The sequence below is a fragment of the Semicossyphus pulcher genome, unplaced genomic scaffold, assembly GCF_022749685.1.
Source record: "Semicossyphus pulcher isolate SPU_LCO1_2020_fin unplaced genomic scaffold, fSemPul1.0.p SCAF_22, whole genome shotgun sequence".
NCBI lineage: Eukaryota > Metazoa > Chordata > Actinopteri > Labriformes > Labridae > Semicossyphus > Semicossyphus pulcher.
Genome location: NW_027211696.1, coordinates 5902722 through 5919304, shown reverse-complemented (window position 1 = coordinate 5919304; position 16583 = coordinate 5902722). Strand labels below are relative to the sequence as shown.

The following is a 16583-nucleotide window of genomic DNA, read 5'->3' as shown; positions in this document are numbered from 1 at the left end:
TTTTACAAAAAATAGTTTGAATTAATGAATATTTTGGAGATATTATTGTTTTTGTTGTTCTGGTGTAGATTAAGTTGATCGTGAATATACAGAATAAAGCAGCATGTGTACGGAGACGTATAAAAAGCTCGATTTAAATACCCGAGCATGTACGTTAATTATTACGTTGCAGCCTATACAGGTCTTGTATATTCCTAGTAGCAAATAAATGGCAATTATATAAATAACTATAATTTACATTGGGTATTTTTTCCTCTGGCAGCCGCTATAAATGCCGGACATATCAAACAGGCTGCAGCAGAGTTTGAGTAAGTTTCTGTCATAACTGTTCCAAAGTGTGTCCACCCTTCTCACGCATATGAAACTCCGTGTTCACCCTCCCCCCTCTTTAACTGTGAGGCAGGCCAGATAGCCGCGCAAACTTTCACTGCAGCTCTGCACAGTCACTCCGGTCCTTGCGCTCTCGTCGACTTCGCAGCCCTGAAGTCTCCTTGGAAGCCTTTGGAGTAAAAGCTTCCAACCCCTCACTCTGATTCACTTCCTGTAGTCAGACTCCTTCCCTAAAGTGGAGAGAGGGGGACACTGGGGAGAGGAAGAAATCTTTCTGTTCTAAATAAGGCTCTCTGTGGAGCAGCAAGCAACTCCTCAACTCTGCAAAGCTTCAGAACTTTTGCAGTTTGTGCCGTTGGTCGTCACCGTGCGCCAGTTACGACAGAATCCACGCATGGTACGGATGCTACAAGTTCTGACGCCCATCGCCGAGTCTTCTCCTCAATCCACGCGCCGAATTTGGAGACACTGTACGCTGTGAGACTGAAGGGGTTCATGTACTGGAAAAATGAAGTTTTGTCCCCTCTCTCAGAGGGAAATAAGATTCTGTCGGAAGGAATTCCCACGAAGCAGGTACTCAAACTTTGGAAACGCTAAGCGTCAACTTTGTGCGTAAAAGGTTCAAATTGGAGAGGTAGCACACGTCTGCACTGTATGGGCCCTCACTATGTGTTCTAGACTCATTTAGCGTTTTATGTCATGACGTTTAATACGAAATATTTTGTATACAGACCAATGTGCAGCCTCAATGTGAAATAATTTTGATTTCCCAGGTTATTTATCTTCTTTCTTGAGCGCTTGGTTGGATCTATTTTCTGTTGCAAACACCCGCACTTTATTTGCAAGCCCGCAGCGTCGTGTGCGTGAGTTTTGTTTTGTCTCTCAGTGATGTCACAAGAATCACCGCTTGTGTACTGAGATCAGCTGCACGCGCCAGCCGCTGTGAAGAGGCACGCGCCTCTCTGTTATGAATAGCGTGATTTGCGGTCCGCGAGCCCTCTCGAGCGCTGCCAATTCGCCTGAGAAGAATTGGATTTTAATTACAGCCATTAAAAATCAAATTTGCAATTCTTTGGGTGACCCGTTGCCTTTTTCTGATTGACAGTTGAAATTGACACTCCGGGTCCCTCTTATCCGCAGCGTTTCAAGCTATTTGTAATTACAGGTAGTTTTTTCTCCCCCCTCCACTCTCGTGTCCTGGATTGCGAAGAAAATACTATTATTGTGAGAGGCATGGGTTAAGGGGAAGGGAAAAATCAATCCAAATTGAAATAGCTTCATTAAAATGTGCCTTTTGTTGCGGGGGCCCTTTTTAACAGTTTTAACCGGGGTTTATTGTCAGGACTACTTTATATAGGAGTAGCCTTGAGGAGCTGCCTGCAAATGTGTCCCGAGGATTTCTCAGCTAAAGATGAGACGGGGAGAGTGATGAAGACTTGCCGCTTACTGAACGTTGTCTTATAGGTGATCTGTACCGAGCATCAGAGTACACCGGGAGCCTCGCGCTGCAGTGTGGACTCGAAACACACTTCAATGGTGAGAGATTTGATTTCTGCTTTGAAAACGTTTGGATAAATCAGTGACGTAATATAGTTAAAATTAATATATTTAACATTTGTGAATTATGCTTATAAATTGCTACATCATAAAAAAAATGGCGACATGTGCATTATCTTGTGCATATCCTCTCTTTCAGTCTCACTCGGACGGAGAATCGCAGCGGTCCAACATGGAGCGGGAGGACACGCGCTCGTCCCCCAGCACCCCGTCCACCCCCTCCGCGTGCTCGCCGACCTCCACCACCAGCTCGGTGCCGTCCACCGGGAAGAACGTGTGTGCCAGCTGCGGGCAGGAGATCCTGGACAGATACTTGCTGAAGGTGAGAGGCCGACCGTGCACCCTTCGACATCAGAAATGACCTTCTTCTTGGGGTAGCCTTTCTTGTTTGTTTGTTTAGGCTGCTCTTTTTTTATTTGTACGCCGATATTAATCCAGACAGACAACTAGCTTGTCTGCGTAAGATTAGCAGAAGCGAGTGGCATGATTTATCTGGTTCTGTTTTGTTTTGAACAGTTCTGCTGTGTTTTTAAACTAATGTAGCGTAATAAAATCAAGGCCTGGACTGAACTTTCAATTTACCCTCTATGACAATAAAATAAAACATCAGGGAGACATACAACTACAAAAGTAAAAGGGGAAGAAATAGGTCACTGATAGCTATTGACAGCTACGATATCCAATAGCAGCCTACACTGTAAAACATGTACGTAGTCTACGTAATAGAACAATGTATCATTAGTATAAAGACAGTTTGATCCATAACCTTTCCTACATTAAATAAATGTAAATTAATTACATTTATCTGCACTGAAAAAAATGTAGGTAACAAAGATAAAGTAAAAGATGTTGTTTTGGAGACAGCAGACACACCGAGGATGTTTTCAGTTTTACAGCCTCAACGTCAAAACGCCATGTCTTGTCGCGTGCGCCCGCGTGCTTCCAGCACTCTTCAGTCGCGCGCTAATGGGCGTGTTTGTCAGGAAGTGTGAAGATCATTAGTCCATTATCTGACTGCAGAGCTGATAACGTGAAGGAAACATTGTTTGGACAAGAAATACTGTGACGGTTTTTTTTTTAATGGGCCCATTTAATGTGCATTGAAATACATATTAGAAAGTATATAATTTCGAAATTCTCGATATTATATTTGCAAATAATCGATAAAATGAAAAAAAATATTTTGTTGTTAAGTCCAGGCATTTTAGGACTTTATCCAAAGCCTTTTGAATTGTTTTTTTTTAACTGACCAAAAACATTAAATTCAATTTGTTTTACAGGTAATAAATAACAAATGATCAAATTGATGATACACTAAAGTTTCATCAGTGCAGCACTTAATATGGTCGTCATCTCCCTTTTAGAAAATTACATGCACTCTGTATTTTTTTAAATGTATTTCCTACGCAGCTATTTCAAACTGGCCAGTGCTGTGAATAAACGTAGGCCTACGTAAATATCTGAAATGGTAGCCTTCAATTAATTACGCTGGAATTGCCGTCATTTCTTTTTTACAACTATATTTTTATAAGCAGTTTATTAGCTATAAAAACCATTCCAAAACCAAGTTCCACTTTAACCAAATTTATATAATTAAAATGAACAGAACACAGGACCGTAATTTTCTTTAGGCTACACTAGTTAGAGGTTTTATAATGCTGTATTTTTATACTTCAGCTCTCTCCGTGAATAATTAGGCCCATTTTATTTTGAAAAATATTTCGACAATGGGGCAGCGAGATGACTGACGCCGATCGTTTCATCAGTCGTCATCAGAGATTGGTTACTTGATCTCCATGCATGACAATTGTGTTCTTGTTTAGTTTGTTAGTTTTTCCTAACCATTGTTGCTGAAGATAATAAACATAACATTTTAGAAGCGAAGGTACGATGCTTTATGCTCCAATATTTCTCAATGTGGATTTATTTCAGCAGCATTATTGTCTAAATTTCGATTCGGCTAATATTCTATGTAGGCTGGATGTGTTAGCAATGTTTCCAGAGACAAAACTAAAGTCCAAGAAATATTTGCTCTATTAAGAAAACACTAACATATTACACCACGACAAGGCAACACTGTCTCAATTAAATACCGTAATATATTAAAGTTAATATAATAGCGCCATAGAAAAAAATATAATAAGCCTAAAGAATATAAAACAATAATAAATCAACACATTTTTATATGTAAATTATTCGGACATATATATGTGTTGGTATTATGCAATGATACCTTAAAATAGCCTTACGTTAATATAAACTTTTAATTAATCTAACAGTAGGTTTAAGGAATAAAATATGTAGGCCTATACAATGTATTATTCAACAACACAGTACGTCTCTGCTGCAGCGATCTATCGACAGTGTGTGATGACATATCTGTCGCCTTTTCGCAGGTAAACAACCTGATCTGGCACGTGCGCTGTCTGGAGTGTTCCGTCTGCAGGACGTCACTACGTCAGCACAGCAGCTGCTACATCAAAAACAAAGAGATCTTCTGTAAAATGGATTATTTCAGGTAGGGTAAGTTTATGACCATGTTTTCAAAATACCACGTATCCTCTGCCTCCCCTCGTCTGTATCCCCCCCCCCCCACACACACACACATATGCACGTATACACACACACTCTCTCTCCCTCTTTTACACACGCACACACACTCTCTCTATCTCTTCCTTTGAGTTAGATGCGGGTAGCCTAATGTGATCTTGAAAGACCTTTTGAAAAACACTCAAAGTCTGTAACAGAATAAAAGTCTTTAACTACAGTGCATAGTTGAAAGATAAACCGTTTTGTTATGGCTATTCAAAACGCAACATAATAAAAGGAAAAATAATAACTAATTATTGGAGTTATTATTAGTTTAAAGTACAGTAAGCTATAGGCCTATTGTAGTTTTTTGAGGTTATATGTCTTTGGAGATTAATCTTTTAAACACGTTTCACCACCGCTCAAATCAAATCAGATCTTACGTGGCGTGCTAAATTGACGTTTTTCGATTATTTTATGAGGTTAATTGCCTGTTGACCATGTCAGAATTACGACAGGCCCTGAACACACCTTCATTTAACCACAACATGATACATTTTCCAACTCCCTGCAAATAAAAGCTAAACTCACACCCTTAGCAGAGATAGAGCAGTCATAAACATATCAACAGTAAATGCACCACGTGCAACGCAGCGCGTGCATGGTTGCTGTTTTATCAGCTCGGGAGGGACACGTGAAACAAGCGGAAATAAGCGGAAATGGCCGTTTGAATGCGATGCCATGCGAATGTAGTCGCTCCCTGTAGGTAAACAAAGCGTCAAATGACAAGAAAACTCATAACAGAGAGAAAAAGGGCAACATTATTTAATGTTCTTTTCTTTCCCTATCAAACTGATGGCCTTTAGTGCCCACCAGCATCCAGCGGATGTGGAAATAGACGGATTTGTCGTTAAATTGCGTTTTCAAATTAATAAAACATGTCACACGCTTCATATTTATTTTCTTATATTCAAATAAAGCAATATAAAAGTACACAATAATGATATAATTGATTCTGTGTTCAGGCTCAAGTGCAATAAATAGCATACCAATATTCTATCTACCTGTCTACTTGTCTATCTTCATTTTAGACACACTCAGACTATGAGGGAAAGGAGAGTGTTGTTAGACAGAGAGACAGAAAGAGTGAGAGACTATGTAGATTCATTGTAATTTAAGGGTGAATATATCATTATTTGCATTTATTCATCGCACGCTTATACGTATTTGCAACTAGAAGCGAGGGAATAAGTCTTGGTCGACAAGTGGATGTTTTTACTCATAGATTCCTATTAACTTTCATTTTTGATAGTGTGTGTGTGCTTGTGTGCGTGCGTGCGTGCGTGTGTGGAACCTGAGGTTAAATGGGGTTCACACCAGCAACAGCATAGTACATTTTTGTGTTGTATCCTGAAGATATGGACACACATACTGTACGTGTTTTGTGCACATAATTTGTGTTTGTGTGTGTGTGTGTGTGTGTGTGAGAGAGAGAGAGCGTGCTTGGAGCTGTGAGTGAGCTTTGGTGTGTGTCTGATTGAAACCTGACACCAGGGCACCGCTCTGAGGTTTATAATCACCAGCAATTAGTTGTCCTCCACCCCAGACCCTCAGGCCTCCAGACCAGCAATTAGACTGCCCCGAGTGCCTGGTCAGCATGTTTCTGGTCTGAATGTGACTTCTATCCAAGCTAAAAAACACACACACACTTACACATTGACACACAACTAAACATGAAAACATGAATATGATTTACATGCCAATATTAGTTAAAACACACTGCACACATTGCCTCCTTTTACAACTTAAAACGCACATGTACTTGCACTCTCGCATATAAACACACACTGATACCTCTGTTTATTTATGCACGTCCAGTAGCTGCCAATCATTTTGCCCATTTTTTCTCAAAATGGAGATTTGTGTTTGCTCGGCCACATCATAATAATATTTTACCTGACCCGTCTCCATTTAAATGCTTCTTCTCCGCTCACCCCTCTCGCCCTCAGCTCTGCTCCCAGCTCTGTGAGCCTCTATTAAACATGCAGGGAAAATGGTAATAAGTGGTAGTGATGTAGCCGGCACTGGGTCACACATTATATAGTCATCAGTGAAATCCTACACTGTAATTATGCGAAGTAAAGTAGATGTGAAAACTAAGTATGTCTACATATGGACGCTATAAATGTGTTTGCACGTTTTGCCATAAACTAGCAAAGGATTGCTGTACAACTCAAACTCTTTAAGCAGTTTTATGTCAACCCATGTGCAGCAGAGTCTTATGTTTGTACTATACATCAAAGTATATGCTGCGGTTACATACACAAAAAGACTTAAACTCGACCAGCCTCAAATTAAAACTCTTTTAGGCCCTATAGTTGCAGCTTGTTAATATTGTAAATTAGCCCGTATCCCCAAGAAGAGTTAAAATGTACTAAGAAAATAATGTTTTGGAAGTGATTTGCGACCAAAATCTGACATACGTTTAATAATATGAAACATTGTTAAGCCACAGAAATGCATCATTTTCAACATTATGTGAACTAACACACAGGGGCTAAAGACCAAAGCGCTGAGATGGCACTACGGCTATAAATTAGCTTGTGAGCGACAGCTAGCTTAGGCTTAAGCCAAATGAGCTTAGCCAAGGAAGTAAGATAAACCTGTTTAGTGTAATTGAAAGACAAATTTAGAAGTTCCAACATCTTATTAACTGAATTTGTGATACCAATTTAATAAGGCAGCGTCTAAGTCTAATCATAAGGAAGAAAATAAAAGCTAACACCACATAAATAAGTCCTGCTAAATCTAAGAATCCTAGCTTAGCGTAGCTGTGACTACAGTGTGAACTTTCGACCTTACTCAAAGTTATTTACACGTTATGTGTAATGTGATTTGGTGAAGCTACTCTGAATTCACATATTAAAGTCTTTAGGTTTATACTTATTTGCCGGAATAGACAGGACAGTTAAGAGAACGTTTTATCTGCAGACAAAAAGAGTGTAAATAAAGCTTTTACAACTTGTCGGCTACATCGGCAACAAAGATGTACAAAGTCACCTTTAAATTTTAAATCCTTTTTTCCAACCTCCTTTGGTAATTTAATAAATTTGCACCCCTAGAAGTGCAATAACTATGGATATAATGCTATCTATAGTGATTCTAAAGAGGATAGACACACACAGTGATGTACTGAAGGTCAAACTGTTGACCTCAGCTGTATCTTTTACTCAGAATGGTTACAATCACAAGAGAAAAATCCTCCTTTTCATTATGATATTTGATTTCCTTGGACGTCACACTGGAAAAGGAGATGTTATTTAGAAAATCTTGCAGTAACGGTGAAGCTTCGCTGCAGGGCCGGGGCCTGTACAAAGGTTACCTCTGTAAATATAAACTGTAATCTGGGTTTAGGCCAGATTTAAACAAGGCTAAACACCACTGTGAGTCCAGATCCTCTGGGCTGGTTTCAAACCTCTGGAGATATTTCCTCATCTGTGTCAGCCTCTCATCTGGCTTTGGACTGACAGCTGCTTTAATGGGGCGTAATAGCAGGAAATCAGACTGGGTTTCCCTCCTTATACGTGTGTGTGTGTGCGAGTATGGGGGGAGGAAGGTGGTGTGTGTGTGTACGTTGGGATAGGGGGCGCAGGACAGAGCCCACGCTGTGCCTCTCAAACCAGGCCTTAGGGCTTACGCACACACACACACGCAAACCATTTCTTTATCAGCCTCCTCCCCTGACCCCCCTCGCCTCCCTCTACCCCTCCCTCACCTCGCTCCGTAGAAACATCATCCTCGTTCGTGAGCTGCAGGCCACACAGGAAGTTGCATTGCTTCACTAATCAGAGGCACCCTGGGATACTGACAGCGTAACCAGAGTCCGTGTATGTAGGGAACTTTGTGCGTTAGATGTGTGCATGTGTACGTGTCTCTTTATGTGTGTGTATGCGTATTGTAATGATAATTATTCATCAACCCACCTCTGGTAAGATGATTAGGTCTCCGTTGCAAGAGAGAAAAGAGTACAAAGAGTGAGTTGGGTTTTATTAAGAGCTGAATGAAGCGAAATTATAATAAGACAGCTGTCGCACAATGCTGCACATTTAGAAAGACTATTCAAAGCAATGAAATAGAATGAAATTTGTGATGCAGATTACGAAAAAATGCCTGAATTCACAGATACCGAAGTCCTAAAAAACGTGAATAAAATAAGGTTTATTTTGTGTAGGGTTCATGTTAAATCCTGATAATATGTTAAATCTATATTTAGATCAATTTCTTCCAGTACAAAGGCCTAAAACGAGCCTTGCCTCTTCAAACCACACAGTCAAGCAAGTAATCTCTTCGGACAAATCTAATAGAGATTAGGTTATTCTCATAGCAGAGAAATAATCCAAAAAACGTGTACCTCCTCAAGCCCCTCTTTCAGCAGCAGGTGAATTACTGTTAAAAAAAAGAGTAAAGATTAGACGATAAAATGGGAGCAAATAGGAGAGGTTTGGGGAAAAGGGGAGTTTTGCGGTGCAAGATTTTCCCTCTTGTGAGCGATAAAGGGGGCAGTGAGGATTGACATTGCTCCAAAATAAACACCAGGTTTTTGGTGCAAGGACAAAACGAGATACAAAAAAAAAAGGAAGGAGGGAGGGAGGGAGGGGGAAGAGGGGAGGAAGATGGAGGAGCAGGAGGGGGTTAAAACAAGGGATGATTTGCAGCTTTTCTGGGTTCTGTCTCGGAGCACGAAACTGACAAGCTGTCATGCTGGATTAGCTGCAACGTTCCACAATGTTTTCCTCTTTACTGTAGGAACAGCCTGGAATTCTCCATAACAATCTGAAATGATACTTACACACAGAACAGTAAGTCAAGGAGACGATTTGTCTCCGGAATGGCTTTATTGGGTTATGAGAGGTTTTTTTTTGCTTAAGTTGCACATATCTGTGACAAGTTAAGCCCCCTGTAAGTGCTACGCCGGCTAATTTTATTTCATGGTCACCACAAGAACACTTTTCCCCATGGTTTCATTGCCCTAATGCTCTAATGCTGAAGTGAATTTGTTCGGCAAGAGGAATAACAAGCATAGTAAAGCGTAGAGGCTCTGTTTTTATTTGGGCACTGCTGTGTTAATTAAATATAACCTACTTGACAGAGATAGTTCACCGTATTCACACGGCCGCCATCTTACTCTCAGGGCAGGAAGCTCTCATACTAATACAGTATAATGTTCTATGTTCCAAGTTGTACGTTTTGTTGTTGTTATAATCTGATTTATTTCTCATTGATCAGCACCTGAAACACAATGAACATTGAAAATCTGGAGAGACATTGGGCAATATTTCAAAGTAAACAACATATTTGATAAACGATTAGCTAGCGTTAGACAACGGCTAAAATGAGCGTTCAACTGCTTCCTAGCTAACCTTATGTTAGTTAAGGATTTAGGCTTTTCCTATTGTATATTGTTTAACGCTTCCAAACTGCTGTCAGCCCCTTGGTGGCGATGGGTAATATGAGCTAGAATGTGGCTGAAGCTAACGTAAGCTGTCAACTGACTGTATCGAATGTGTAATTTGTATTTTTGTAGGGTATCTAACCATCGTTATCATTTCTTTGCTTTTCGATGCATTGGCAACTGTTAACACAATGATTGTTGAAAATCCAGAGGGAGCATATTTCCAAGTAAAACAACATATTTGATAACACATTAGCTCACAGCTAGCATTCAACCACTTTCTAGCTAACACTATGTTAGCTGAGAATGTATGCTTTTTCTATTGTATATTATTTAATGCTAGCAAACTGTAATATTTGCTGTCAACTGGCTGGTTGGTAGCTAGGGGTAATATGAGCTAGTAAGTGGCTGAAGCTAACGTAAGCTGTTGAAAGACTGTAGCGAAGTTTCAAGTTGTATTTATGTAGGGTATCTGACCGTTATCATTTCTTTGCTTTCCGACTGATGAGCAACTGTTAACACAATGAACATGGAAATGCTGGAGGGACATTGGGCCATACTTCAAAGCCACATCATTCCTAGCTAACAATGCGTTAGCTAGCTAACAATGCGTTTACTAGAAATGTATGCTTTTCCTATAATGCTACTAAACTGTAATATTAGCTGTCAGCCCCACTGAAAACAAAATGCACATTGAAAATCTCGAGGGACACTGAGCCATATTTAAATGTAAAACAACATATCCGATAACCCATTAGCTACTGTTTGACGACAGCTAATGTTAGCATTCAACCACTTTCTAGCTAACGTTACGAAGCTAGATATTTACGCTTTTCCTATTGTATATTTTTTAAGCTATCAAACGTTGAGCTGTCAGCCGCTTGGTAGATATCGGTAATATTAGCTAATAAGTGGCTGAAGCTTATGCTAGCTGTCATCTAACTGTAGCAAATGGGTTAATAGATATGCTGTTTTTACTTGATAAATAGCTGGATTTCCCTCTGTATTTTTACTACTTGTCGTCTTGTCAGTCGCTGCTCAATCCAGAAGCAGTGAAATGATAAAAAATTTCAGCAGTACAACATTATAACTGCATTTGTTCTCCCAACCTGAGCGTTAACTCATTGGAAAATGGCCGCTGTGTGAATATGGTGATGTTAAATGTAGGAAGGCCGATGCAGAACGAGACTCAAACACAGTACTCACTCCTTGATGCGCTTTGAATATTCTCTACCACACAGGAAAATACATCTTCTGCTCAACAAGCTCATATACATGAGGAGGGCTACGAGTTTGAGAGATGTCGGGGATATAGTATGCTTTCATCCCAGATAGAGTGGACTTGAGTGCACTGATGCGCTGCCAAACCCACTCACTTGGCAACCCTCGTGCTCTCCGTCCCCCAGCTCTCTCTTTCTCTCTCTCTGCCATCCTCGCTCTTTACTTTGCTATTTCCCTCTGCCACTTACTTCCTCTCTCCATGTCTACTCTTTTCATCCTGCCCTCACCAGTTCTAGCCTCCTTCATACCTTTCAGCTATTGACTGCTCTTTGAATTTGGCTCATGTTTGTGATGCTGTGCTTTTCTTGTGTGAGTAGCTACATGTGTTAGTAGAACTGTCAGAAATGTTGAGTCAGCCATTAGCTCTTGAGGTCCGTGTTAGTGCCTCTTTTATAGAATAATCCCATCAATATGGAAATGTTTCTAATTTGAGAGAGAGAAAAAAAAACAGGCGGAATAGTTGAGCGTTATTCTGTTTTACCCTTGAGGCAGCACTTTTTTCTCAGGCTGCTTACAAATCCGGCCTCCCTCTCCAGAACTGGCAGCTGCTGACCCCAACAATGGCTCTTAACCTAACCATAACCTAAAGCGCTTTATACCCATTAAACCCATAATGTGCTCTTTAAATGAGAAGCTTAATCTCTTTTCATTCTTGTGTCAAACAGGAAATTTGTATAATATTTCAGCTGTATTAAAGTGCCATCTGTTCGCTGAACCCTATTTCAGTTTAAGGATAAACTTGTTATATTCTATATTACTTAATATACATATTTTTATCCAAAACCTTATTTCGCACCTAACTTAAACTATTAAAAACACGATCCATACCGTTGCACTCATTTTCTCATTACAGTGAACACGGGTGCTGTAGTTTATTTTGATACCGTTCTTTACAGCCCTGAACCTGTATACGCTTGCTAAAACACCAAATGTGTATACATCCACAGCTGAAAATAGTCCCTGTTAAATGCATTGCTTACTCTTGTTTGAATTCTTTTTTTGCAAAATGACATTAGCCAGCTTTTTAAGGAAGCTAACCAGCTTTTTTTTTTTTCAATATATAACTATATTTATGACCAATTTCAACAGATTAAACTAGATTTGGTCTGAGTGCTACAGACAGGGTGAGGAAACCCAAAATACTAAGAGGGACTAACCTACTACTTATTTTCTCTTTCATGGAATCACTCAAGAGTAACAAAAATAAAGAATAATGTCTGATTATCGTCGCACAATCTTCTTATTATAATGAATGTTATGTTTGAATGTTATGAATTTATACAAATCCACACAATCCTGCCGCTGTAGATACTCTCTAAAACATCAAATGGGAATTAATCCGCAGCTGAAAATAGTCCCTGTAAAATGTTTGTTTGAATGACATTTGTGAAAAATGACTGCAGCCAGCTCTTTCAGGCAGCGACACAATTTTTTAAATAAATGAATGCATGTATTTATGATGCATTTTAACAAATTGAATGGGCGTTGGGCTGAGTAGCAAAGAAAGGGTAATCATGGCAGCTCAGTCACATTCAAATGTTTCAAATAATGAGAGCTTTATTTGAAACTGACTTAACAAATGTATGCCGCCCGTTCTCTGTCCATTTATCTTTCATCGTCTCCCTCTTTGGCCCTCAAACCCGCCCCCCCTTTAGAACAGTAAGTCAGGTGGTTTGGGTTTACTATATGCAGCCTGACCTCACTGTTGCTATCAGTTACAGCGGGCCGATCTCCAGTGATGTCATGCAAGTCTTTCTTCGTCTTCCACCGTGTGTAAAACCACCCTGGTTTACATGTGTGTTCCCCGGTGTGTGTGTGTGTGTGTGTGTTTGTGTGCGAGCGCGTGCATATGTCAGGGCCTTCAGGCATCAGCCAGGAAATTGCAGGTGTTGGTTTGTTTGCATTCAAAGCTCAGCTTGCAGCCGCAGCCAGGAGTCTTTTTCTGAGGGCCATATCCTCCTCCAAGGTTTCTTCCTTAAACCCTTTGAGTTGTGCCAAAAGTTTAAATTCAAAAACATTTATTTTGACTTCAGCTCTCTTGAGGTGATCTCAAAGAAAATAACGTGTTTAATTCTGTGTGTACTATCTGGAAACGGCCTTGAGTTAAGATTTAAAAGATGTTCTCTGTTGAAATCAACTCACTAATTCCTCATTCTGTGTCTCTTTCCTGCTTTCGTCTCTTCTCTTTTCTCTCCCTCACAGTAGGTTTGGTACTAAGTGTGCCCGCTGTGGGCGGCAGATATACGCCAGCGACTGGGTGCGCCGTGCCAGAGGAAACGCATACCACTTGGCATGTTTTGCCTGCTACTCGTGTAAGAGGCAATTGTCGACGGGAGAGGAGTTTGGCTTGGTGGAGGAGAAGGTTCTGTGTAGGATCCACTACGACACCATGGTGGAGAACCTCAAACGGGCGGCTGAGAGCGGTGAGTGCTGGTTCTGGCTGATTTACTGCAGAGGCTCCTTGTGGCTGTCCACATGCTTGCATAAGAGATTATCTGATTTGGGCTTTTTAATATACTTCATTACATCTCCATAGGGTTATTTTTTTTTACAATTTCCTTTTATAATTTGGGGGATTTATTTGGTTTGGCCTCCTCTTTTTTTTTGTTTATCTTTGATTCTGATTGATGCCCGCATAATAACTGTATCACTTGATCATGTTACAAGAGCTTAAGGCCCTCAAATTACGATCCCAGTAGATAAAGAAATCCCAATGTGATATGGTGTCCTCTGATTCACACGCATTTGTCTGACATCTCATATGTCTTTCCTTTCTTTCAGGCAATGGTATCACATTAGAAGGAGCCGTTCCAACAGAACAAGACAGTCAACCCAAACCGGCCAAAAGGGCGCGGACATCCTTCACTGCGGAGCAGCTACAGGTCAGACACACACATAAAAACAATGTGTTTATAATACAGCTTATTTTCTTACATTTTATATTCCATTGTAAGCAGATTTCATGCTAATGTTTTAATCCAACACGCAGATCATGCAGGCTCAGTTTGCCCAGGACAACAATCCAGATGCCCAGACGTTACAGAAGCTAGCCGACATGACGGGCCTCAGCAGGAGAGTTATACAGGTCAGTACACACAGGTCCTCGCTCTTCCTCTACTAATAAATCTTATGTTATTGAAATAATGAACATTTTCTTTTTCAAGAATATAGCTACATGATGTCTGGTTACATTGCGTCTTCATAGGTGTGGTTTCAAAACTGCAGAGCAAGACACAAAAAGCACACGCCCCAGCACAGTGGGGCTCCGCAAGGTCATCCCCAGTCCAGGATACCCTCGTCCCTGCCCGATGAGCTGCATTACTCCCCCTTCGGAAGTCCTGAGCGGGCGCGCATGGTGGCCCTGCACGGGTACATCGACAGTGAGTTTGAGTTTTTGTGCAGTAGAAAATACTTTTATTGATATTGGGTGTTTTATTCTTTATTTCATTACATGTTCTTTTGTGTGCTGTCCAGGTCATCCCTTCTCCATGCTGACCTCTCAGGGTCTCCCTCACCAGGCCATGTCGCTGCCCCAGCTCCCCCTCAGCCGCTAGCGCTCCACCACTACGACCCCTATGACCCCTAAACCTCTGGATCTCGGACCTGCGTGAGGTCACGCAGGAGTCAGCTTAGAGGAGCACTTCTCAACCGGAACAGCGAAAGAAATGGAAAAAAACCCCCCACAAGAATCGTCCGTCCTTACGTTTTTTCATTCTCTCGAGGACGGGATTATTCCTCCTGCAGCCACTCAGTCAGAAATTAGCATGAAGCTATCATTTGCAGGAACTCACTGACTGTGTTTTACACCACCTTGAGGACCCATGTACAGCATCCTCCATTCTACTCATACATCCTCCAACTTGAAGGTGGAGGGAGTTTTTAGGAGGTGAAACTGACCAAGTAAGCAGGACTGTGTGCTGTCAGTACTATAAGACAGACTGGAAAATTAAAAGGGGACTATCATTGTGCCAGGCATACACAGTAGAGGACATTAAAGGTAAGACTCCGCCCTCTTTTCTTGCTAAGCAACCATGAAGGAAACCTACATGTAAATGAAATATGTTGACTGTTGAATTTTCCTTAGGAATGGCATAGTGACTTTAAGGCATCTCAAAGTACATTTTAGGACAACTTGCAGCTGAAATACGGTGTCAAATTAGATTTCTGTGACAGAATGAAAACATTGTGTGCCTTACGTTTTCCACTATTAAAATAAAATGCATTTGTCTATAAAACAAATTGCAGTTCTAGTCTGAAATTCGTCACTTAGCAAACATTTGGATGTTTATTTCATTTAATTTTTTCATAGAAATTACTGGAATTTTAAATCAGCCATTGAAAGAAAACCATATGAAAAGCATTTACTTTAAAATGAAGGAAAAGCACAATGTCTTGGCTCGTGTATTATTTAATTATGGCTGTAATATTAGAAGTGTAGGAGCAGATTTTAATCCGAAACAATCCTGATGAATTTCTCTAATCTGAGAGAAAAACAGAGTTTGAGATGAGCACTCGTCATTTCCTATAAAATCTGAAATGTTACATATTTTCATAATTCCCAACAATTGTATTGTCACTAATTTATAATTTCTATGGTAAGCCTCCTGTGTGTGTGTGTGAGCGTCTTTCACACGAGGAGGAAATGGAGTTTTGTTATATTGGTACAATATGGACAATACGAAACAGACTGGGGTTGTACATGCGTGTATTTTAGTGTGTGCGTGCGTGTGTGTGTGTGTGTGTGTGTGGCAGGGGTCGAGAGTGTGCATCTGTATCTTAGTGCCATGGCCATTGTGTGAAGAACAGGATCCAACAAGACCTCAATGTCCTTGTATTTATTGAGATGGTAAATCCCTGTAAAGCACTTTTTTTTTCCCCTCTGAAAATTTGTTTTGTTTTGTTAAAACACTTTGAATGAAATGAAACAAAAAACTTTATTTGATAGACTGTGCATCATAAATGTTTTGTGTACTAAAATGCAATAAAATAGAATGTGATATTTTTGTGTTCTTGGATCATTTTTTGAGGATTAATAATGGAGCGAGGGTGCGACAGAAGCCGAAAAAATATCCATTTAGGAACAACTGGCAAGGATTTTTCAAATTAAAAGCGTGCAAATTAAATTATAAATTATAATTGAATCCTTATGGTTTTTTTTATGTTTGCATGATGCCACTTCTTTTGCTTGTGGTTTGGTACATTTTTCGTTCCTGGTTGTGGGTGTATGTAATAGCTCCTTTATTTGCTGGTAGTTGTGGATAATCATCCTGCTGTGAGAGTGTGTTTTTGCTACACTGCTGCTTTTAAAAGACTTAATGTTTATTTATTCGACTTTAAACCGGTGAAGTTGTCTAAGTGATTCGACTAAAGACAGTTTATGGCAATAAGACGTTGAAGAGTAGTTTGGTCTTTTAAGATTACATGGCCTGCACAC

The 16583-nt window shown here is 40.2% G+C and overlaps 1 protein-coding gene across 2 annotated transcripts; it reads left to right on the top strand.

Annotated features, from left to right (window-relative positions):
* Positions 1-580: 580 nt before the first annotated feature.
* Positions 581-16095, top strand: lhx6a (LIM homeobox 6a). 2 transcript variants are annotated; one of them, XR_011309186.1, is made up of 9 exons: positions 581-903; positions 1795-1866; positions 2027-2209; positions 4284-4405; positions 13352-13572; positions 13931-14031; positions 14139-14234; positions 14375-14529; positions 14624-14711. XR_011309186.1 is itself a non-coding variant. In XM_069673322.1 (9 exons), exons 1-9 carry the CDS (start codon positions 826-828, stop codon positions 14701-14703), a joined length of 1128 nt encoding a protein of 375 aa, XP_069529423.1. In that variant the 5' UTR covers positions 581-825; the 3' UTR covers positions 14704-16095. The 2 variants fall into 2 exon arrangements, 1 of the variants encoding a protein (XP_069529423.1); XM_069673322.1 differs by having other exon boundaries at positions 14355-14529; positions 14624-16095.
* Positions 16096-16583: the final 488 nt, after the last annotated feature.